This window comes from Phodopus roborovskii, unplaced genomic scaffold (genome assembly GCF_943737965.1).
Source record: "Phodopus roborovskii unplaced genomic scaffold, PHOROB, whole genome shotgun sequence".
Classification (NCBI taxonomy): domain Eukaryota; kingdom Metazoa; phylum Chordata; class Mammalia; order Rodentia; family Cricetidae; genus Phodopus; species Phodopus roborovskii.
Window position 1 is genome coordinate 9,209,248 of NW_026126598.1, and position 24,902 is coordinate 9,234,149.

Consider the following 24,902-nt stretch of genomic DNA (forward strand, 5'->3'; position numbering starts at 1 on the left):
CCAAACACATCAGCTGTGAGCTGCTATCTAGCCACAGAGGGATCACCACAAACAAGAGCCTTCACTCACAGACGAAGGAAGTGTCAGGGTCAGACACTTTTAATGTGACCAAGACTTTGTTGTTTCTCTGTGTAACCCTGGTTGTCCTGGAACTTGCTCTGTAGACCATGCTGGCCTCGAACTCACAGAGATCCTCCTGCCTTTGCCCCTGAATGCCAGGATTAAGGGTGTAGACCACCACAGTCAAGCAAGTACTTTTTTTTTCTTTCTCTTTATTCTTCTCTTATCTATAAATCCTTTGGAAAATGTAGAAAGATACAGTAGGGGAAACAGTCCTCCCCAGGCAACACAAGTGTTCATTTTTCTTAAACCTTTCTTCAAAATAGAAGCATACCCCTAAAGAAACCAGGTTTCTTCTCTAGACATGCTTTTCCTTTACTCTTTTTTTTTTTTTTTTTTTTTTTTTTTTAAAGATTTAGTATTTTTATTTTATGTTTGTCTTCTGAACATATGTGCACCATATGCATGTCTGGGGCCCTTGGAGTGCAGAAGAAGACACTGGATCCTTGAAACTGAAGCTATGCAGGAGTGTTGGCAACATGCAGGTCCTGGGTAGGAGCAGCAAGCGCTCTAAGTGCTCAGGCATCTCTGGAGCCTGTGCTTTTCCTTTGACAATGGTTTCATTCACAATAGGCAAAGGTCTTTCTCGTCATAATACACAGCAGGGTTTACCGTGTGAATAATCAAGACAGACAATAACATGGTGCCAGGTATGGTGGTACACAGCTTTAATTAATACCAGCACTTGGGAGGCAGAGGCCAGTGGATCTATGTGAGTTCGAGGCCAGCCTGATCTACTGGTCTACATATCAAGTTTCAGGACATCAGGGTTACACAAAGAGACTTTGTCTCAAAACAAATAAACAAAAACAGAACCCAAAATCCAGCTTGGTTCTTCATCTTATCCAAAATTTTATTTCTATAATTCAAAGATGCACCTACTTTTCCTATTTTTATATAAAGGACAAAGTTGATTATTATCTCATTTACATGCTTATAGTTTTCTAGAAGCTAATTAGTTTTTTAATTAAAAAAATTATAATTTGGGTTAAGGGCACTAGCTGCTCTTCCAGAGGACCCAGGGTTCAATTCCCAGCACCCACATGGCAGCTCACAACTGTCTGTAAAGCCAGCTCAAAGTGATCCAACACTCTCAGACACACCTAAGTGCAGGCAAAACACCAACATACCAAAAAAAAAATCACTTTAAAAGTTTTACAGTTTATTTATTCATTTACTGTATGTGTTTGGGCAGGAAGGGGTATGGGCATCCCTCACTAGGATACAGAGAGTAGCAGGTGCGTCCTGGGGATTGAACTGAGGTTATTAGGCTTGGTGACAAGTATCTTTACCAGCTAAGCCACCTCACAGGCTTTTAACTAACGGTGACAAATTTTCAATTCTTTAATTGACTACAAAGAATTCAAAGTAGCTTTCGGGTTAATAAAATTATGTTAATGAGGAAGACAAATCTATGCATTAATTACAAAACTGAAACATGAAGTATGAAAAGATTTCTTCTACCACGTGAAAGCTATCAAACCAGCGCACATCTTCAGTACAATGGAGACACAATAGGACAGGTCACAAAGAGAGACAGAGAGGGAGACAGAGCACACCCAAGCTCCCAAACCAAGAACGGTTATGCTGTGGTTAGGAAAAAATGAACTGCCAATTGTGTGGTGCTGGGGAGGTGGGGGCATGAGCTACGTGACAAAAACTTGTATCATAATGCATCTGCTCATTTGCAGAAACACAAATATCCACACATACTCATGTGTGTACAAATACTTTTATCAGCAATGTCCTGCCACTGTCCCCAGACGAAGGGGTGGATGGGGAGAACTTTAGCCCTTAGCTTCCAGTGCTGTACAAGAAAGCACTACAGTGAGGAGCACTTACAGAGGAGCACTGGAAGACAACGGAATTCAAGGGAAGAAAAGGCCGGATGGCAGTGCACGCCTTAATCCCAGCACTGGCTAACAGGCAGGCAGATCTCTAAGACTTCAAGATCATCCTGGCCTACAAAGCCATTCCAGGGCAGCCAGGGCCTCACAGCGAGACACTGCTCTAGAAAAAAATTTTAAAATCGTAAAGACACAGGCCTTTAATCTCGACACTCAGGAAGCAGAGGCAAGCAGATCTCTCTGGAGTACAAGGGAGCCTGGTCTACATAGTAAGTCCCAGGCCAGGCAGGGATACACAGTGAAATCTGATCTCAAAACAAAAAATAAAATAAAATAAAATAAAATAGTATCAAGGGAACTTAGCTACTGGAGATTTTATTAAATTTTACTTGTACCCATTGCTTCCAAACTTTTCAGAAGACAAGTAAGTGGTATTTTGGGAAGGACTTGCTTTAAAAGTTACTGACTTGCCCTGTGTGATGGCATATATCTATAGTCTCAGCTACTTGGGAAACTGAGGCAGGAGGATGGCAGAAGCCTAAAAGTTTGAGGCCAGCTTGGGCAGCCTTCTCCTCCCCTCTGCTGACTGAGATACTAGGACCTCCAACTTTTCTTAAATTTCTTCTGTCATAACCCAAAAGGTCCTGGAACCTGCCTCTGTCAGTGGTGGATCTAGGTTTGGATGTCGTCGCCCCCACCCACCCTGCCCCCGCCCCCAATTACTACTGACACATGGCATAGTTTGGTCTACCTCTGGGCCAAGTCTAGTTTGCACAGCTTAAATCTGTCACCCAGTACTCCCAGAGCCACTGGGGAGCCCTGCTGGGGCGTGGGCTGCTCTGTCCCCAGGTTCTTTCAGAATGGATGAGATGCATACTCAGTGTGACACATATGCTCATGACCAGAAGTGAACTCTTGAAGTCAAGGCTTGAACAACTAACCTTCAATAGTCACCTCAACTTCAGGGTCCTCACTTGTTTCTGAAGGGACATGTTGAGTAGAATCTTGAAAAAAATAAAATTCTAAAATGACATTCATTATTCAGCATGTTCCAAATGCTCCAACACTTACTGTCTGGTGCTCCCAAAGAAGCCTACAATAAAATGCAACTGGCATTTGAATTCATTTCATTTTCATTAAAAAGATTTGACCCTTGATGAGAACTAGGGATAAAAGGAAACAAAATGTAGAAAAGCACTGGATAATATTAAGATAATACAAAATTACCTGCATCAGTGGATTTAAGAACCCATGTTCTTGGAGGAATGTGGTTACAGCAAACTCACAATTGTCTCTTTGCTATAATTGGAGGATGCCAAATAAAAACATGCTTCCTAGTGTGGACACTATGGCCTATGGCCTCTCTCCTTCCAGGAATCCTACGAGTGGTTCATACTGTTAAATAAAACCACAGCCAACTTTTTGTAAAGGAGACCTTCATATCAAGAGGAAGCCGGTGACAAGTGCATGCACAGTTGCAGCTGACTCTACGACTGGGATTTGGGTTACTATACAAAACGTACGTACACAGGAAATGTTAGTGCTGGAAGCGCAGGGAATTTTCATTAGCTGCCTTTCATTTTGCAAAGGTTGAGAGATTAACTGATTTGCCAAAGACGATGTCAGTTGTTAGTACAGGAATAAAGAGCAGAGCCCCAGTGCACTCCGCTGTTAACACATCAGGAAGAATTTCACGAGAAACAAGTCTCCCGAGACCTAGTATGTGCTGACAGACTGTGTAACTGTGAAGCAGTCTGGGGTGTTGGATGAACCATGCAGGTCCTATGCAGAGAGGCCTGTTGTTATTAGCAGGACCACCCACCCCAATCTTAGACCTGCTACAGAGGTCCACATTACCTCTCCAAGCCCAACAGGGCTCTCACCACACAATCACCTATGAAGAACATCTCAAGTTAGCTCAAGGTTTTCTTTTTCTGTTTTATTATTTTGAGACAGGGTCTCAACATGTAGCCCAGGCTGGCCTAAAACTCATGATTGATCCTCCTGCCTCAGCCTCCCAAGTGCTGGGATAACAGGCGCGCGCTACCACACCCGGCTAGAACATCAAAATTTCTGAGAGAAATGTATTCCTCCTAGACGTCTACTTCTGCCACTGAATGTGTATAGATCAGCCTTTGTCTCTGCTAGGATCACCCCTTCACTAGAAGGTAAAAGATCAGATCATGATTCTTTAAATAAAATGAAACAACACATACAAGAAATGCCAACTTTCAGGGTAAGTTCGCCCTGTGTTCTGCAAACAGCAATTAATGAGAGGAACACAGATTCTAAAACAATAGATGAAGTCCTTGGAGGGCTCCAAGCCCTCTATGAACTACTCCAACCCCTCAGCAGGGGGCACTCCCTAATGCTGTGCCATCCGGCCATTAACAGTTCTCTGAGTGCCAAGGAACAATCAGTGGCTAGCTGAGTGGCAGCCACACCTGGCGTAGCTAGCTCTGGGTACGGCAACAGTGAGAAGATAGAAAACTTCTCAGTCACAAAGTTATCTGTTGCCCTATGAGCAAACTGGGGAAGATAAATATGCACGTTTTAAAGTTAAATAATATACGACCATGAATCATCTTAATTCTAAACTACTGAAAAATAATAAATTAACTAAATTAATAAAATAAAGGACTGGATTTTTTTTTTTTCTCCTCAATGTACTTTCAACATGGCATAAGAAAGCTAAAAAGAAACCAAACAAACCACTTGTTTGGCTTCGCCAAAAGCCTCACTAACCCTGACAGCCAGGCCTGGTGCCTGTTAGCCCAGAGCAAGCCACCACATGGCTCCTCTCTAAAAAATGACAGTGCTGGCCGTGAAGGCACAAAACACCACCATCTCATCTCCGAAGAACGTGCAACAGAAATGGTAAAATTCAAGGTCCCTTCTTTCCTAACCTTCCGCTGGGACTTCCACTTCAGTTCCTTCGTGGCCTTCTGAGGAATGATGGCTTCCTAAAAAGAAAACGAACAGTATATACTAAACCAGTAAAAAAAACTAACAGTAAAAGAAGAAAAACTAGGTGACCATACAATTTCACATAATAAACATATACAAGAAGGTTTTTTTTAACTCAGTAATAAATTCAGACAATGTTTTCTAGCTCAGACAAAATATTTAACTCTGCTATTTGGAAGCTGAAATACAAGCATCCAGAACAAGACTATGCAGGGCTGGGGATTTGGTATTAGTCACTGTCACCACATGCTGCATTGCCGAGGGATGCTGGGATCTAAGAAGCAATTACAGTCCAGGTACCATGCTTGTCTGGCAACAACTCACAAACAAAAACACCAAATCAGAGAAATTCTTTCTTTGCCTACAGACTTATCAAACAAAACAAAACAAAACAAAGTCTTATTGTGTGTCGAATGTTCCCGCTTTTCCTTTCTACTATGATAGGACACAATCCCATAATTTAATCAAAGTTGTACATAAATTTTTTGGAGACTATTTTTACTTTAAAAGCATTTTAGTTCAGGAAATGACCTGCCTGCTTCTGGACATGGGGCATACATCCAGCCACCTGCTGGGTCAGGCAGCCAGGAAGAGCAGGCCATCCTACTACAGCAAGAGGACCAGGCGCAGCACGAGAGCCACCAGCCAGGACACCAAACGGCCCCTGAGGATCCAGTGCACAGCTGCCCCCAAGTGCATCCTCAATCTCTAAGTGTCTAAGCTGGGGACAGGAAAAGAGGAGAAACACCGTGGTGCATAAGGGAAAACAGATACCTGCCAGCACAGGAGCCTTGAGGGGTGGGCGGCAAGTCTCCTGGCAACCATGCTCAGGGCACGCCTAAGGGTTACCAAGGTTATCGGGACACTTGACTGGAGACCTCAGAGCTCTCAGTAACCGGTTTAGGTCCAAGTCTCTGAGTTATAGTGCCATGTGCCGTCATGCTCTGACTGGCTCGGGATGCTTCCCACTTGCTCTACAGTGGGAACTCACCAGAACTCAAAGCTTAACGGCAAGCCAACCTGTGAGCCACAGGCACCATGGGCTTCCTCTACACAGGCTCTTATTCCCTTTTTACCTTAACTTTTGCATTTATGGAGCTGTAAATTCTCTGACTGTGTAAAGTCAAAAGAAACAGATGTGAAGCCAAAACATGAGAGAAGGGAGAAGAGGCCAGCCGTCCAACAGGAATGGCCGAGATACTGAGGGCATGTTAGGGAGGCGGCTCATGCATACTATGACCCTATGTGTCCTCGCTATACTACTAAAATCTATGAAAATGAAAGAGATAATTATATTTACATTATAGAGTAATGCTAAAGAAAACAAAGCTCATGAGATCAAAGCCAGAAGGGATAAAGGGAATGCCATCACTAAGAGACTATGACCAAGTCTGGAAACACAGCACAAAAGTTACCCAAAGAAGTCATTTACTAAGCACGGGGGTTTACAAGTGATAGTCTGCAATCCTTCCCAAGCTAAGCATTACCACGCCTTAGCACTATTCATACGGCTAACCCAACAGTAACAGCTTGACTGCTGACTATGCTGATAAAGGTATAAAGTGTACTTTACCTTCAATAGGAAAGTGTGTCATGTACCCATTTCGAGATTCATTACTAGATTCACAAAAGGGAAAATTGGTTTTGAAAAATTTTGCTTGTGAAGTTCATTTATGTTAAAAAAAAAAAAAAAGGCCAATACATTTTTTCCTTTTCCAATCGGAAAAGTAATATAGTTATAATTATTAAAACAGTCTGTCCAATATAAAGAAACAGTAAATACGAACAGGATGTGGGAGAGCAGAAGTGAAAGGCGATACCTTGCAAAGCCTTCGAAAGGGGGAGCTTTTCATCAACATCATCAGTTTCAGAAGGGCCTGCTTTGGAATACAAAGATAAGCTTCAAAAGGAATTTCAAAGCATATGTTGGTCATATTAGTGCACATCTGGGTGAGGTATATGGAATGATGGCCTTTTTAGAAACAAAAACAGGCAAAAAAAAAAAAAATAATGTTAGTGGATGGTCTTGGTTGATGGGGAAAAAAGTGTATTCAGGTAAAGGTATGTGTACACAGTTCAAGGAAACTGAGGATGACTGACAGCATGGGATGGTATGGTAACGGCATGTCTGCAATGGAGGCTCTGAGTGGTCCAAACGGAGAAGTGCTGGCTACAGCAAAGGCTGACACTGACTGCACACGCCTGCTTAGTGTTTGCTCTCCCATTACAGGGATTAATGTAAAACTGTTAACCTCCCCCAGGCTTTCTGAAGAAAATGCACTACTGTAAGTAACCGTCAATCACCACAGAGGCATACACGACAAACACCAGGAGGCACTCTCTGGTTCAGACTCCTTTTCATAGTTAACCAAGTTTTTCCATTAGTAACAGTATTTGGAAAATGGGATTACTTGGGAGAGAGGAAGAGGATTTGGGTACTCCAAGGGTAAAGGACAAAGCAGAGTCACAGGGCTATGGTCCAAGCACAACACACACATGTATGACGATGCCATAATGAAAGTTAATTAATTCACTAGGGAAAATGTAGTTTCCTGCCACCACAAAAACACAGATCTAGGCAACACAGTTTACAGTATGGGTAAGTTTCCATTGTATGGGAGACAGTTACATGGCACCCAGGCTGACCTCTGACTTCGCACTTGCTGCTGGGGATGAAAGCAGGGCTTCTGGCTTACTAGGTGAATACTACCCACTGAGCTAAAGCCCTACACAAGCATCTTAGAATCAATCAATTTAAAGAAGCAAAGCACTACTTTCAACAGCTACTTCTTAGCAGAAATGAAATAAACAGCAACTAACCACACTCTGTAACAACACTCATGAGAGTATGGAGAATCCTGAGTCTGAGAACCTGGGCTCATAGCAAAACCACATATCCACAATAAAAGAAAACATGAACACAAAACACTATCTAAATACACTACAGAAAACACTAGATCAGTGGTTCTCGACCGTCTTAATGCTTTGGCCCTTTAATACAGTTCCTAATGCGGTGGTGACCCCCAAACACAAAATTATTTTCATTGCTATTTCAAAAATTTCAAAAACTGTTATGAATCATAATCTAAATATATGTGTTTTCTGATGGTCTTAGGTGACTCCTGAGAAAGGGTCATTCATTCCCAAAGGGGTCAGAACCCACAGGTTGAGAACCACTGCGTTGTAACAGTCTGCAATAGTACATAGGGAATTTTACAAAGACACCAACACATAGTACAAGCAAGGAGAGACACTGCAGGGCTATGGGGTGGCTGTGGTGTGGCTCAGGGGCAGAACACCTGCTCACCCAGCAGCCCAAGGCTCTGAATTCAATCTCCAGCACAAAAAGGGGAGTGTGGAAGACAGGAAGACAGAGAGAGAAAGGCAGAAAGAAAGGGAAATACCCAGAAGGCACTGCTCTACTGACCTGGGAAATGGCCAACTGAACTTGTAGCTTAAATGCTTCAACTGCACTAAAGAAACAATGAGAACAAGAAATGGCCAAACCAAACAATCAGGAGGGGGCAAGAGGACCAGCATAAGTTAGAGGCCATCCTCAGCAACACAGGGGCTCAAGAACAGCCTGAGATATTCGACACCCTGACTCAAGCCAAGCAAACTCTCATGCTGTACGAGTGCATAAAAAATAATTACGGTCAGGAGTGAGGGCATATACTTTTAATCCCAGCACTCAGGAGGCAGAAGCAGGTGGACCTTTGCAAGTTTGAGACCAGGCTGGTCTATTTAATGAGTACCAAGATAGAGATGGTTTCAAAAATTACCAAATAAATAAAATGTTACCTTCAGAGTGTGGGCGTTAAGGGTGTGTGTGCCCATGGGGGGAGGGTGGTGGTGATGACAAGGAAGAAATACTACAGGTGGTGTATTTTATTTAAAAGATCAGTCTACCTGTTACCTTTATGTACACGTGAACAAACACTAGCAATCAAGTCTAGCTACTCTGAACATTTTACCTCTAAAACCATAAAAATAATCCTCATGATTTTCTCACCTTTATGTCCTGTATCATAGTCAGTAAAACTGTCCAAAACTAACTACAGACAACATTAAATGTGGAGCCCAAAAGATAGGTTAAGAGGAAAGGCACTTGCCACCAAGCCTCAAGATCCAAGTTCAATCCCCAGGAGCCACACAGTGTAAGCAAAGAACCAACTCCTAGCTTGACCTTTTACCTCCATACATGCAAGCACCCTTCCCCCAACACTTTTTTTTTTTTTTTAAATGACTGTCACTGAAACTCAGCAAAACACATACACAGATATTTGCACACTTAAAACACCATGAACCATTCTGGGCATTTGTAGCCTACTCCACATCCAATAAGGCTTATCACTTTTAAAGAAAAATCAAGTCTACCAGACAAGTGCAAACTAGAACCTTGTGAAAAAGTCACAAAGCACACCCTGAAGCAGCCACTGGCATTTCCCTGTGTTTGAGGCCAGGCCTGTCTCCCTGTGCATCTCTGGCTGGCCTCAGCCTCCCTCCCGGGTGCTGAGAATGCAAGCATGGGCCGGCTACCAGGCCACATTTATACTGCTACAATGAACCAGACTGACCATACGAGTGAAAACACAGATGCAGACCAGAGCTCTCTCATTCTCCTGACTGCAATGGAAACTAGGAACAGGCACTGTGGCAAAGAAGGGGATTTGCTCTGAGAGCCAAAGGCCGCCAGCAAGTGTCGGGGAGAAAGACTGCATTAAACAGTTGTTACCTTGAATGTTATACTGATAGTAATCAGGATCTTCTGACTCTTCCTTTACTGTCACAGCGGCCATTTCCAGAGAAATGCCTACAAAACAAGTGACAGTCTCCAGTAGGTCACAATTCCAGGGCTCTGTACATTCAATCCTTACACATTTAAAGGCTTTGAAGGGCAAATCTTTATCAGGGAGGTGTTGAAGGAAAGCATCTGCAACCCAAACCAAGTCAAGGTTTCGGCAACTGACAGACAGACAGACCCAACCGACTGACCAACCTGAACAAACTTCACAGTCAAAATCTATTAGCTCTATGGGAAAGGGTGTGAGGAAGAGAAACACAGATACCTCATCTTGTCCAATCAGAACAGACAAAGGAAACTGTAGGACACTGGGTACCAGAGGGACATGGCTGCTCTTGGATGGGGAAGGAGAGGGAGGTAAAACTCCACTACCTCTGATGGAGACTCAAGTCCCTCAGTAGAGCAGGAAGGTCTTCAACATCCATACAAGCTGAGTGATATATGCTCTTACCTCCCAGCATGCCTGATGACAATCTCACCATCCCACAGACCAACCCTAAGAGCTAACACTAGAAATCCTAACAAGAAACCTGACTGCAAAGCTTTGCTGACTTCTAGGTAAAAAGGAAAATAAAAATAAACCTTGTGTCTGGTTCAGAGAGGCAGACATTTAGTTACAGCACATGGGAGGCTGAGGGAGGATGAATGGACAGTGAGAGCCACAGAGCCATACTGTCTCTAAATGCTGGTAAAACGGAAACAGGGCAGGAGGGTAGGAAGTGGTACTAAGGAAGAGGGGCTGACAAAACTGTAATGGTGTCTGTACGAAACGCCACAGTGACAGGATTGGAGAGATGGCTCAGAGTTTAAGCGTGTGCACTGCTCTTCCAGAGGTCCAGGGGTTCAGTGCACAGAACCTACATCTAGCAACTCACAACTGCCTGGAACTCTAGCTCCAGGAAATTTTGACGCCCTCTTCTGGTCACTATACGCACTGCGCTCACATTCACATAGATACACACAGACATACAAATATACATATAATTTTATTTCTTTTTATTTTATGTGCATTGGCATTTTGACTGCATGTGTATCTTTGTGTGGGGAGGGTGTTAGATGCCTTGGAACTGGAGTTACAGATGTGCTGCCATGTGGGTACTGGGAATAGAACCTGGGTCCTCTGGAAAAGCAGCCAGTGTTTTAACCACTATGCCATCTCTCCAGCCCCTATACAATTTTTTAAGCAAAATAGATAAATTAATTTTTTTTGCTTTTGAGACAGGGTTTCTCTGTATAGCCCTGGCTGTCCTAGAACTTGCTCTGTAGACCAGGCTGTCTGCCTCTTGAGTGCTGGGATTAAAGATGTACAGCACCATTCCAGGTTTAAAAATTATTTTATTAAAAAAAAATGCTACAGAGAAACCCACCACCTTGAATGCTAACTCTGAAAATTAAGTTTAAAAAAATTTTAACACCCATGAGACCTCAACCCTATACAAAGAACTACAGGCAACTACGGAATACTGAGATCAGAAAGAAACAGTCTTCTCTGTTAAACATACATTACACAGACTGAGCACATTATATTTAGGGGAGAGAGAGAGAGAGAGACTGAATGAGTGTGTAATGACAATGTGGCCTGAATTTGAAAGAGAGAAAGGCAAGGTATATGGAAGGGTATAGTGGAGGAAAGGGAAAGAAGAAATAATGTAATTATAACCTCAAAAAGAAAAAATTTAAATGAATTAAACCTGACATGGTAGAGTATGCCTTTAATCTCATGACATGGAGAGGAAGAGGTAGGCAGTTCTCTATGAGTTCAAGGCCATCCTGGTATACATAAAGAGTTCCAGGACAACCAGGGCTACATAAAAAGAGACCCTGTCTCCAAAAAGAAAAAAAAAAGGGGGGGTGGTGGTTAGGAAGGGAGAACTAAAGAGTAAAACATGTTTTAAAATCTAAAAAACAAAAAGAAACCCAATCTTGAAAACAAAGTAACCACAAATTTATTATTTTCTGAGATTCAAAGATACCATAAAAGAAAATAAAAAGACCAAGCATAGGATATAAGAAACATCTGCAAGACCAGATTTCTGACTTGTATCCAAAAAATTATGGAGAACTTCTGACAACTGGGGGAAAAACTCAATAACCACAGGTTAAAAATAGAGCAAACAGGAGCTGGGGGAGGAACTCACTTAGTAAATCACACAGCATAAACACTAGAGTTTGCATCCCCAGAACCATATAAAGGTGGACACAGTGTATGTGTCTCTAACACCAGCTCTCTTTAAGTGAGATGGAAGGCAGAGAGTCCCTGGAAACTCACAGGTCAGAGAGTCTGGCCTATGCAGTAGCAAAATGTCTCAGACCAACACTTGAGGTTGTGTCTGATCTCAACAGACACACCACAGCACACATGTGCCTGGATGAACTGTCTCCCCCCCCCCCAACTCTCACATTCTCTCTCTCTCACACACACACTCTCTCTCTCTCTCTCTCTCTCTCTCTCTCTCTCTCTCTCTCTCACACACACACACACACACACAAAGATAAAAAAAAAAACAGCATTTAAATAGACATGTAATCAAAGACGACACAGGAATGGCTAATGAGTACATGAATGAAATGTTCAGCCTTGTCTCCTCATCTCCCATGAGGAAATTACAAATTCAAACCACAGTGAGGGAACTAGAGAAACAGCTCTAGTCTGGAATACTTTCTACCTGATCCTAAGCACCAGAGCTTAGAGTATCTCAGAACAGGCATGATAAATGAACCAAACCGGCCAATGCCTATAACCTCAGCTCTACAGGAGGCAATAACAAGATGACGGAGCTTCCAAGACAGCCAGCCTGGGTTCCCAGAGACCCTGCCTCAAAGTACTCGTTAGAACAGGAGACACTGGATGTCCTCTTCTGGCCTTGAAGCATGCACAGGCACACAACCTCCCACCCATGCAAACAAATATACCATATTTACATACAGGCACATGCACAAATTAATTATTAATTGTAAATGAATCTTCAGGGGCCCTTCCTACAATGAAATTGGGTAGATTAACACATGCCTAGGCAGGAGGCTTATAAGAGGCCAGTCTGGTCAGCATAACAAAACACAATAACTAGCAACTCAAAATAGAAACTCCTCAACTAAGGGAAATACTCTATTTTTATAATAAATTCTAAGAGTACTAGTACATACCAGAATCTTCTGCGGGTTCAGTCTTCACTTTGATGGGGCCACAACTGAAAGGAGGAAGAAACTTGGATCATGGGATGCAACTGTGAGAGCCACTAGCACCGTAGGCAACAGCTTCCCTGCTGTTCAGCCTTACACAAGAAGTACCACCACGCACAACTACTGAGTCAAACCTATATTCCTGGTGCCACACGCCTGTAATGCCAGCAATTAGGAGCCTGAGGCAGGGTCATTCCAATATGAGACTATGCTGGGCTATTAGAAAGTAAGCCTTTTTCTCAAAACTGAGATTTGCATTTTTACCACCAAGTGTTCAACTGCACAGGGCACTCTGGATGTGTGGCTATTTTGGCAACTCTGGGGCACGTGGCACTACAATGCTGGTGAGGGATGGTTTACCTTCCACTGGGGGACAGGATGGTCCGCTCAGTATCTGATGCCATCACTCGGCCACCTACAAACAAAAGCCAGTGACATTCAAGTTTAACAACATTTCAAGTATGGTTAATGTTTCAATATTCCCAAACAATATCCCAACTTTTTTGTTTGTTTTGTTTTGTCTTTCCGAGACAGGGTACCTCTGTGTAACAGTCCTGGCTGTCCTGAAAACTTGATTTGTAGAGCAGGCTGGGCAAACTCAAGAGATCCAGCAGCTTCTGCCTCCCAATTGCCGGGATTAAAAGTGTGCCCCACCATGAAGCCCACATCCAACTCCTTTGGTTGTTGCTGTTTTTGTATTTGTAGCCAGGGTTATGTAACCTGGGCTGGCCTTCAACTCTGAACAATCTCACACCTCACACAGTGCCAGACTAAGACATAAACTACTCTGACCTGGCTTGTGGGGGATTTGAGGTGGGGCTGGAACACATGCAAACACAGACAGCCTCTAAGCTCCTTCATCCACTTTTCATCACACACACACACACACACACACACACACACTTACTTCATCAGTGAGCTGAATACAGAAATAAAACATTTCTTGAGTGGCATACAATAAGAATGCGGATGCAAATGTGACCCTACTTAAGGTCAGTGGGTCCACCTCAGTGTGGGGGCTTTTGTGAGATGTGATGGAAGTGTTCACAGTTAATGATCAGCTGCCCATTTTCAAATGTCAAACTATACTGCAATTAAAATGACTGTCAGCTGTGGTGGCACACGCCGTTGATCCCAGCAGTCGGGAGGCAGAGGCAGGAGAATCTCAGGGAGTTGGAGGCCAGCCTAGGTCTACAGAGCAAAAGGCCTTATGTGGGAAAGTAAAATGTCGTTTGTTTTGTTTTAGCTGTACTGAGGACTGAACCTATGTCTCCTCAAGTGCTCTGCCTATCAGGACCACAATAACTCTGTCTCCAGCTCTTTCTCCATGGTTTACCTTCTTTCATTTTTGTTTGGTTTTTGAGACAGGATCTCACTACGTCACTCTGGCTAGTCTGGAAATTACTACGTAGACCAGGCTGGCTTTAAACCCATCGAGATCCACCTGTGTCTGCCTCCTGAGTGATGGGATTGAAGGCGTGCACCACCATGCCCAGCCCTTCCTTGACTTCTAAAAATATATTTACTGGTGTGTTTGAATATTGAGAGGCAGGTGGTGTGCATGTACCTCAGCTTGGAGGTCAGAGGACAACATGCAAAAACCGGTTCTCTCCTTCCATTGTGAGAGTCCCTGGGATAGAGCTCAGACCATTCTACTGGTTATACCTCATTTTGGTACATATTCCATGAAGATGCCCAGGCTGGCCATGAACTCACTCTACAGAGCACAACAAGCAATGATCTCCCTGCCTCCCCTTCCTTAACATCAATCACATGACCAACTCCCAAAGAACTAATTTGTAAATTCAGTCAAGTCCCTAGGTGGGCATAATGGCACTTCTGCAATCACAACACTAAGGAGACTAAGGCAGAAGGATCATGAGCTAAAGCTCATCAGATGCCATATAAATGTCTGTCAGAAAAAAAAAAAAATCAGAAACAACCAGACCCCCCCACCCCAATATCTGAAAATAAGTTAGATACTTGGTTTGTAAAAAAATAAACAAACTTATTTTAGTCAGGCATGGTAGCACATGACTTTAATCCCAGCACTACAGAGGCAGAGGCAGGCCAGCTTGGTCTACAGAGTGAGTTCCTGTTGCCCAGGAGGTTGTGACAGAGGATCTTTATAGAACAAGAGTGTCTCTAAATAAGCTTCCAGATAAATAAACAAACAAATAAGCTTCCAGATAAACATAAATAAATAAATAAGGCTCTCTGGCCTACACACGCTGTGGTACAAATGTACCCAGACCCACACCCAAAATAAGTAAATTCAATTATTCTTTATTTAAAGTGTAACACAATAGAGGACAGTACTTTTTTGTTAATCTCTGGCCTCCACATCTGTGTACACACACCTAGGTGGACCCTTACACAGAGACAAACACATATACACACAACACACAAAATAAAAAAATAGGGGTTGGATATGTAAGTCACTGACACACCATGTGCTTAACATGCTCAAGGTGTCGTGCTTGATTGTGAGGACGACAATTTAATTGACTACTTCCACTATTTTAAGTAAAAGACTGATCACAGAAATTAATGATCACTCCTAACAAAAGCCCAAAGAGTAAGGGATGCTTCTTAGCTGGCACAACCATACCACAATGAACACATCAGACACAAGCTCCAAATCATTCACAGTACATGCCATTTCGCCCCTGCTCCCTCACCGGGCATGTACATGAGCCTGTGTCAAAGTGCGCCTCACTAAGGCAGGGTCTCCCTCCTATTTTTCCTCTGCTGCTCTGTGTACTCAGGACTATTGGGCTTGCTATCAATTCTGCATTTCCCCGCCTCTGCCTTCCATCTCACAGCAAAGGCATTGCAAATACCTTCCAACACATGCAGCTTATTTATCTGGGTCCCAGGGATATCATTCAGGTCATCAGGCCTAGCAGCATGTACCTTTTACTTGCTGCCCTGCAAGCTGCTTCTGCCACTTTTGTGGCCATAATCTAAACTTCTAACATAACAAATATTATGAATTTTTCTTTATGGGTTTTTTTTTTGGGGGGAGGCTGCTTCAAGACAAGGTTTCTCTATATAGTCCTGGTTGTCCTGGAACTCCCTCTGTAGACCAGGCTGGCCTTGAACTCACAGAGATCCCCACCCTGAATTTTTCTTTATGAAGTCACTGCTGGCCTCAAACGTTCTATCCTCCTGCTTTAGCTCCCTGAGTGCTGGAATTACAGGCCTATGCCACAACCCTGCTTTGTTTCAGTCTTTAAAAAAGGGCCCCCACACACTGATGCTTTACCCCCTTAATGGTCAAAGAGTAATATTCACCTAACATGGAGAACATGGAGGTGACAAGACGGTTCTCTCCTAACATGGACATCAATCAAGGTGACATCTACTACAGACACTAGTATTCAGTCTTAACCCTAACCAGACCAAAGAGTAAGAAACAAAAGGCACACTGTGGCAGGAAGGAGAGGGATACTTTCTCCACTCACACATTTGCTGTGAAGAAAACACAGAAATAGAGTCTGGGTCAGCTGACTCCCAGCAAAGTTACCAGGACAACACAGAAAGAGAGTGTGAGTGCGCTCTTCACTGATTGCTTCTGGAATACTGGAGACCCAGATGCAAAGACAAATTTATGCCTTTACTTTCTGTGATATACAAACCCAAAATAGACTGTAGATCTGGGAGGTGTCGCTCCGTAGAGCATGTATTTGACTGGCACTGACATGCTGGGTCCCACACCCAGCAGCACTGGAAACCAAAGACTGCAGACCTGGATCCAGGAGCTAAAAAGCTGTAATACTTGCGAGGCAAATGTCCATGCCTCAAGGTCTGGTGATGTTTTCCTTTTTTTGGCAGCACAGCATATCAGCATGAGTGATGAGCAAGCCTGTGCACTCAATCACCTCCCCACCCAAACAACAGCTTGTCGGAAGAAAGGCATCCAGAGCACAAGTGACAAAAGAGGAAAAGCCATTTCCTCTAAATGTTAAGACTAGGCCCTGGGAGGCAGCCCAGCAGGTGACAGCACTTGCTGCTAAGCCTGACAACCAAAATTTGGGCCCTAGAATTCATATGATGGACAAAACTAACTCCTGCAAGATGCCCTCTGACCTCTACCTCGTGCTATAGCAAATATGCCCTCCCTGCCATGAAATAAATTTAACTTTTTTTATGTAAAACTAGGCACTGAGGAGATGGTTCAGTAGCTTGAGGATCTGTAACACAAGCATGGAAGACCCAAGTTGGGATTCCCTGTACCCTCTTAAGAAGCTGAAGCTGACGGTAAAGCAGGCAGAGTCCAGAGTTCACCAGTCAGTCGGTGAGCAGAGACCGTGTCCCAAACATAAGGTTGAGAGGGACGATGGCATAATCCAGCATCAACTAACTCTGGCATCTGAACAAATTCATAAGTACACAGAAGTATGCATGGTGCCAACACATGAAAGGTAAAACTACTAGCGGGGTGGTGGTGGTGCATGCCTTTAATCCCAGCACTCAGGAGGCAGAGGCAGGTGGATCTCTGTGAGTTCACAGCCAGTCTGGTCTACAGAGGGAGTTTCAGGACAGCCAGGACTGTGACATAGAGAAACCCTGTCTTGAAAAAACAAATACAAAAAAGTGAAACTACCACGCAAATGTGCTGAAGAGATGGTTGAGTGGTTAAGAGCACTGGTTGCTCTTCCTGAGATCCTATTTTCAATTCCCAGCTCCTACAAGAACTGACTTAAAAACCAGAGGTAACTCTAGTCCCGGGGAACCTGATGCCTTCTTCTGGCCTCCTCAGGTACCAGACACCACGTGGTGCAGAGACAAACATGCAGGCATCCATACACACAAAATTAAAAACAAACAAAAAAACAATACTATCAAGCAAGCACGAAAACAATTCCTAGAACGGGAAAAAATACTTGTCCATTACCTATCTAGCAAAGAGTTTCATCAAGAACACACACTGAACTCATCATGTGTCACCCACAATCCTGGCACCAGAGAAGCTGGAAGTCTATGGCTGTGAGGCCACTCTGGCTCAGAATAACCAAACAAGGGCTAGAGAGATAGATCAGACGTTAAAATCTCTGGCTATTCTTCCAGAGTTTGATTCCCAGCAACCACATGGTAGCTTAAAAGCATCTATAATAAGACCTGGTGCTGCATTCTGGTGTACAGGCAGAACACTATGTATATGTATATGTATATGTATATGTATATGTATATGTATATGTATATATAACAAACATTTGTTAAAAAAACAGCAGCCTATTGTTGTTTTTCCAGTGTGGGACACTGAACTCAGCCTCCCACACCTGAGGCAAGACTGCCACTAGCTGTGTCCCCAACCCTGATTTCAAATGGTTAGGTTGTACATTTACTAAAAATCATCTAGTTTACAATTAAAATAGATTAAGTTAAGTATGTCAATTATACCTTAATAAAGCTGATCAAATTAACTTCTTTTTCATTTAACAGAAAATATCTGTAAGTCAGATGTGGTTACAAATGGTTATACACACCTACCAGGAAGATCAGGCTTCTGAGGCCAGCCTGGTCTACAGAACAAGCTCTAGGACAGGCTCCAAAGCAATACAGAGAAACCCTATCTTGAAAACAAAACAAAAAACAAAAAACAAAAAAACAAAAAAAAAAAAAAAAAAAGAAGAAGAAGAAAAAGAGAGAGAGAAAAAAGAGAAAGGTCTCCTGTGGTACTGAGTATCACTTTTAAAATATGTCAAGTAGGGGCCCAGAGACTCCTTTCAGAGGTTAAAAGTGCATATTGCTCTTGCAGTGGACCTGAGTTCAGTTCTCAGCAGCCACAATGGATAGTTCACACAACTGCCTAGAACTCCAGCTCCAGGGAATCTGATGCTCTTTTGGCTCCATGGACACACACACACACACACACACACACACACACACACACGCACGCACGCACGCACGCACGCACGCACACGCACACTCACTCACTCACTCATAAATAAAAATAAAACTTTAAACAAACACACAACACACAAAAGAAAACTTGGCATGTCAAGTAGACCTGGCTTGAAGGTACCACTGTCTCCTGCCTTAATTAAGAGGAATGGCCAGATCACCCTAGAGAAGTCCTGCTATAATCACCCTCCAGTCATCTTCCTCAATTCCTCTGGGCTGCTCTGACACATGGATGTTATATTTTGATCATAGTCAAATGATAGCCATTGACATGACATCTCTTAACACATGAGCAAATCTCAAAAGGTGTCCATACTACATTAGAGATGAACACACACTGCTCCGCCTTCCAGTGACACTAGGTCAAGCAAATACATCACTCAGGATCTAGCAGAGGGAGACAGACCTGGTTAATGGACACACGAAACACCACACAGACCCATGTATTCACGTCAGTAAGCTGCTACAGGTTGTCTACTACCCCTGACTCAAGAATGTCTTATATCAAGCCAGGTAGGTGGTGGTGTCACACACCTTTAGTCCCTGTACTCGGCAGGCAGGGGCAGGTAGGTCTCTGTGATTTCAAGGCCAGCCTGGTCTACAAAGCTACACAGAGAAACCCTGTCTCAAAGAAAAACAAGAATGTTTTACATGACAGACTCAAAGAAAATGGAAGAAAAGAATCAGGAATCCAGGAGGCTAACGTGTAAACAAGGGAACTACTCACCGAGGTGTTTCTTCGGCTCAAGGAAAGGTCTGCATGAAAACAAAACATGAAGCCATGTATGAAAACACAAGACTAGCATACACAGTGACACAAATAACATCTGGATTAAATAACCACAGATTCGGTCAAAATGGTTGTACAAACTGTGAGAAACACAGGATAAGGCACCTTACCTCTTAATGATGAATGAAATCCCTGCCTTGTTCTCCAAAATCCACTTCAAGGTTGCAAGATCGTAATGTTCAGGGTGCTTGAAGGCAACGCCCTCGGGAAGACCCTGTACCACCACAGCTGACTGGTCACGCAGCATCTTCTCATATGGCACAGGGACCACTGTGGATTTGCCTAAAGCTTTCCCTGTGGAAGGAAGACATGGAATTATCATGACTCCAGGTCACCACTGAAAACTGAATCACTGCAGCTGGGAAGATAACTCAGTATGTAAAGTGATGGCCATTTAACCATTAAGACCCAAATTTGGATCTCCAGCACCCACAAAAAAGTGGAGCAGGGTAGGCTCATTATAATCCCAGTGGTGAATAAAAGGAATCACGGGGTTCACCGGCTACCCAGTCCATGCAATCAGTGAGCTCCAGATTCTCTAAGACCTGCCTCAAAAAGGAAATGCCTTTAATCCCATCACTCAGGAGGGGCAGGCAGATCTCCTGAGTTTGAGGCCAGCCTGCTCTACAAAGGGAGTTCCAGGAAAGACAGCCAGAGCTATACACAGAGAAACCCTGTCTCAAAACACCAAAAATAAATAAATAAGATGGAGTCATCGGGAGCACTGGACTTCCAGAGGACCGGAGTTTGATTCCTAACACCCACACTGCCACTGTAGATGTGCTTTTGTTTTTTAACTCTGGGGGCCAGCCTCCCAGCTCCCAAATAAATACAGACTTATTCATGAATTCCCAGCCTTAGCTTGACTGGTTTTTAGCAAGCTTTTCTAATTGAAATTATCCTGTTTCTCTTTAACTATGTTTTGCCTCGGCTTTTTGCCTTTCTTTACTCTATTTATCTTTCTTTTCTTCTTACTCCGTGGGTGGCTATGTGGCTGGGTGGCTGGGTGGCTATGTGGCTGGGTGGCTGGGTGGCTATGTGGCTGGGTGGCTGGGCGGCTATGTGGCTGGGCGGCTATGTGGCTATGTGGCTAGGCGGCTATGTGGCTGGGTGGCTATGTGGCTATGTGGCTGGGTGGCTGGGCGGCTATGTGGCTGGGTGGCTGGGCGGCTATGTGGCTATGTGGCTATGTGGCTGGGTGGCTGGGCGGCTATGTGGCTGGGTGGCTGGGTGGCTAGGTGGCTGGGACCCTGCTGTCCTCCCCTCCTTTTCACTTTCTTGTTCCTCACTCTTCTCTCTTCAGCCTAGATTTCTCTCTGCCTGGCAGCTCCGCCTATCCCTCTTCTGCCTAGCTATTGGCCGGTCAGCTCTTCACTGGACCAATCAGGTGTTTTAGGCAGACAAACACACAGCTTTACAGAGTTAAACAAAAGCAACATAAAAGAATGCAACACATCTTTGCATCATTAAACAAATATTCCACAGCATAAATAAATGTAACACATCTGAAACTAATATTCCACAATATGCTGCCCACCACCGATAGGCCAGTTCCAAGGGATCACGCATGCTCTTCTGGCCTCCGCAGACAACAGGTACACACGGTACACACACAGATACGGAGGTAAAACGAGTCATACAGATAGAAAAAGTTTAAAAGTAAAGGAATGTTGACAAGATAGCTCAGCAAATGGGAGTGGCTTGCTGCCAAGCCCAAGGACCTGAGCTCAAAATTCCCAGAACCCCATGGTAGAAATAGAAAACCAACGTCTACAAGTTGTTCACCCTCTTACCCCTGCACAGATACATTGTGGGATGCATGGATATAGACACACGGGTGTGTACAATCACAAAAAATATTTTTAAAAAAAACTTTTAAAAGAAATATAAGGTAGAGCGTGATGACAAAGACATGTGACCTCCACATGCACTCACCAGGTACACATCTGCACACACATACCCCTCCCTCTCCACAGACACGCATAAAGCAAAGTAACTCATCAAGAGCTTATCACAAGCAGAGCTTGGAGGACCACTCCTTTAATCCCAGCAGGAGCTGGCAAATCTCTGAGTTCCAGGACAGCCAGGGCAACACAGAAAAACGCTGTCTGACGAAATAGAAACAACAACACAACAAAATAAAAAGAGCTCACCAAAAACCAGTAAGCGGCATTCTGCCAGAACACAAAATGCAGGCCCTGCCTCACTCTAGCCAGTACGGTGTCTCTATAAGCCCAACTAAGTGGAAGACTGAGGCAGGAGGATCAAAGAAAGTTCAAAGCCTGCCTGAGCTGAAGAGAGTTCAAAGCCAGCATGAGAATCATTGAGCCCCTGTCTTACAATAAAATAAATAAATAAATAAGGCTAAGGATGGAGTGCACCTCAGTTGTCAAATGATTTCTTAGTGAGGTTCTGGGTTCAATCCTAGACCTAAATTATAGTGATGACAGTACAATCTGCTGTAGCAAATGATGGGACTAATGCAGAGTGGGAGTACAGAGAGTGGAGGGCCAGCACTGACGTCAAAAACAAGCAACTCTCAGGCCAGTGCAACCGCTGGCTCAAAGGGCAAAGGACCTTGCCATGCAAGCCTTGTTGAACACAGAACCACGTAATGGGGCGAACTGACTCCAAAGCTGTCCTCTGACCTCCTCATGCACACCATGCCAGGCATGCACACACCCCTCCCATGAATATACAAACACTAAGAACAATAAAATTTATAGCTGACTTTTTTTCCTTTCTGTCTTCTGAGACAGGCTCTCACCCTGTAGATCAGACTGGCCTGAAATTCAGAGGTCCACTCACATGCCACCATGCCAGCCCAATAATGGTAAAAATAAGTTACATAGTTGTCTAAATTCTTTTGACTTATTAATCTCTTAAATTCACCAATTAATCTACACAAATTTATAAAAATTTATTATATGAATGTCAAAACAATTACAAAATCCACCACTTAGAAAATGTGTCTTAGCGGCCAGGGAGGCTGCCCAGTGGAATAGTCGGTAACTGTTGCACAAACCTGAGTTCAATCCCCCAATCCACATAAAGGAGAAATTGAAAAAACTCCACCAACTTGTCCAGACCTTCACACGAAAGCTCTCACACCCACAAATGCACGCATGTATACGCAAACACATTTTTTTTTTAAAGAGAAGAAAATATCATCATGTAATGCACTTTTCTCAAACTTTAGAGCGTTGTTCTTTTACCATAGCAAAAACAGAAATAATCCTCCACCGTTTTTCTGAGTGTTTCGATTTCTACAGCATCCACGCTCATCCGATTTGCTGGGGTGGCAGATTTCATCTTGTGCATCTCTGCGGCCTTTTCTTCTTCTTCAACGCCTGTAAAATAATCAGGGGTGCAAAGGCTCATATCCACTGTCCCAGTTTGTTTCTGTGTTGCTGCAATGAACACCATTGTGGAAATTTATTGGCTTACAGCAGTGGCCATGGAGGAGCACTGCTCACTAGCTTCTCTGGTGGCCTGCTATTTTTTGTTTTGTTTGTTTGTTGGGGGGGGGGTCTTCACAGGGTTTCTCTGTAGCTTTGGAGCCCATCCTGGAATTTACTCTGTAGACCAGGCTGGGCTTGGAACTCACAGACATCCACCTGTCTCTGCCTCCCAAGTGCTGGGGAGTAAAGGCGTGCGACATCACCGCCTGGCTCTCTGCCTGCTTTCTTATACAACCCAGAACCACCTGCTCAGGGGAGGCATCACCCACAGCGGGCTGGACCCTCCCATATTAATCATCAATCAAGAAAATGCCCCTATACACATGACCATAGGGCAATCAGCTGGGGGCAATTACTCAGTTAAGGTTCCCTCTTCCTAGGAAACTGGTCAGTATCAAACTAACACAAACTAGCCAGCACAGCCACCTCATTACTTAGCCTTTAGTAAGAGTATTTGTATTATGCCTTTTTCTTCCAGCCGTCCTTCCTCCTGCCTCCCTCCCTCCATTTGAGACAAGGTACCACGAAAGCACCTAGCTTTGCTTCAATGTGGCCTACATAGCCACCCTGGGTCTTGAACTCTAAGTAGTAGTCCCTTTGTCTGAGTCTTCTAAGTGCTGGGTTTACAGGCATGACCCACCATGCCCAAGCACTATATTCTAATGTAATTTGTTATAAAAATCCAAGGGGAAAAGGAATGAGAGAAAATTTTAAAAACAAAACTTTAGAGACTAATGATAATTAAAAATAAAATAAAATCTTAGCTGGGTGTGGTGGCTTTTTCCTGTAATCCCAGCACTTAGGGAGGTTGAGGCAAGATGATTGAGGATACAGGTTGAATTCCCAGCACTCATATGGTAGCTTAAAACCCTCTGAAACCCGTTTCAGGGACTTCAATGCCCTCTTCCGACTTTTGTGAGTGCTGCATGCATGTGGTACGCAAAAGAATACTCATACACATAAAAATAAATAAATCTTTATAAAAAAAAAAAAAAAAAGGATTTGACATTTAGCCAGGGATGCCACACTAGACTGTGTCCTAAGAAAACAGAGGGTTGAGAACATAGCTCAGTTGATGCTTGCCAATCATGCATGAAGCTGTGGGTTCAATCTCCAGTGCTCCTATAATCCCAGCACTCTGGCATCTAAGCGGGCAGTGAGGAAAGGGCGGACCCAGGACCCTATAAAATGCCCAGCCTAGACTCTCGAGCCTTAGACTTCTGCTGCGAATGTAAAAAGCTGTCACTTTCCTGTTTTCAGGACGAGAATAAGGGGTTAGTTAGTCTGGTGACTTTAAGTCAGGCCACTGTTCTGAGCACCTGGAGTGATCCTCCTAAGGGATGTGCAGCATCTGGATGCAGTTTCCAACGCTGTCCTTTCACCTCTGAAACCAACCACCAGGCCCGCCCTTGGCCTCGTCACAATGGCCAAGAGATATCAGAGGGTGTCACCCTCTGTCACACCAGAGACAGCTTCAGACCCCTTCCCGCTGAGAATTCACCCTCCGTGACTACTTTCTATGCTACAGGCCCTACCTGTAACTGTGAACCCTTGGCCTCACGGCTATACAATGAGATATAATAATAATTCACTGTTTTGTATATAGTTTTGTATTAAGCCTAAATCTTTTCTTTAGACTAACAGGGTAATTGTAGTGAGATAGTCCTTCTGTGGCACTGACCACGCCCATTGGGGGGTGGAGTGATGGGCGGAAGTGACCTGTGGAAGGAAGGGGGGGTGGAGCCAGGAAAAGCTCTCTTGCTGGCGTGACTCGGACAGGAGCGGATCGGGTTGAATTTCCTGGTGTTCATCTGTCTAGGTTG

At 43.8% G+C, this 24,902-nt stretch overlaps 1 protein-coding gene across 13 annotated transcripts in view; it reads right to left on the reverse strand.

The window, feature by feature from the left end:
• Positions 1 to 24,902, reverse strand: part of Gtf2i (general transcription factor IIi) — an 82,067-nt gene that overhangs the window by 32,395 nt on the left and 24,770 nt on the right. Inside the window, exons 4-12 of one of the 13 annotated variants that reach the window (XM_051204849.1) lie at positions 22,834 to 22,968; positions 19,729 to 19,912; positions 19,556 to 19,584; positions 13,279 to 13,333; positions 12,883 to 12,926; positions 9,670 to 9,747; positions 6,755 to 6,811; positions 4,874 to 4,930; positions 2,909 to 2,971 (exon numbers count right to left, since the gene is read on the reverse strand). In XM_051204849.1, the coding sequence (XP_051060806.1) occupies positions 2,909 to 2,971; positions 4,874 to 4,930; positions 6,755 to 6,811; positions 9,670 to 9,747; positions 12,883 to 12,926; positions 13,279 to 13,333; positions 19,556 to 19,584; positions 19,729 to 19,912; positions 22,834 to 22,968 (702 nt within the window). Of the gene's footprint in view, positions 1 to 2,908; positions 2,972 to 4,873; positions 4,931 to 6,754; positions 6,815 to 9,669; positions 9,748 to 12,882; positions 12,927 to 13,278; positions 13,334 to 19,555; positions 19,585 to 19,728; positions 19,913 to 22,833; positions 22,969 to 24,902 lie in introns of all 13 variants that reach the window. The other 12 variants (XM_051204848.1, XM_051204854.1, XM_051204853.1 and 9 more) reach the window with 12 other exon arrangements.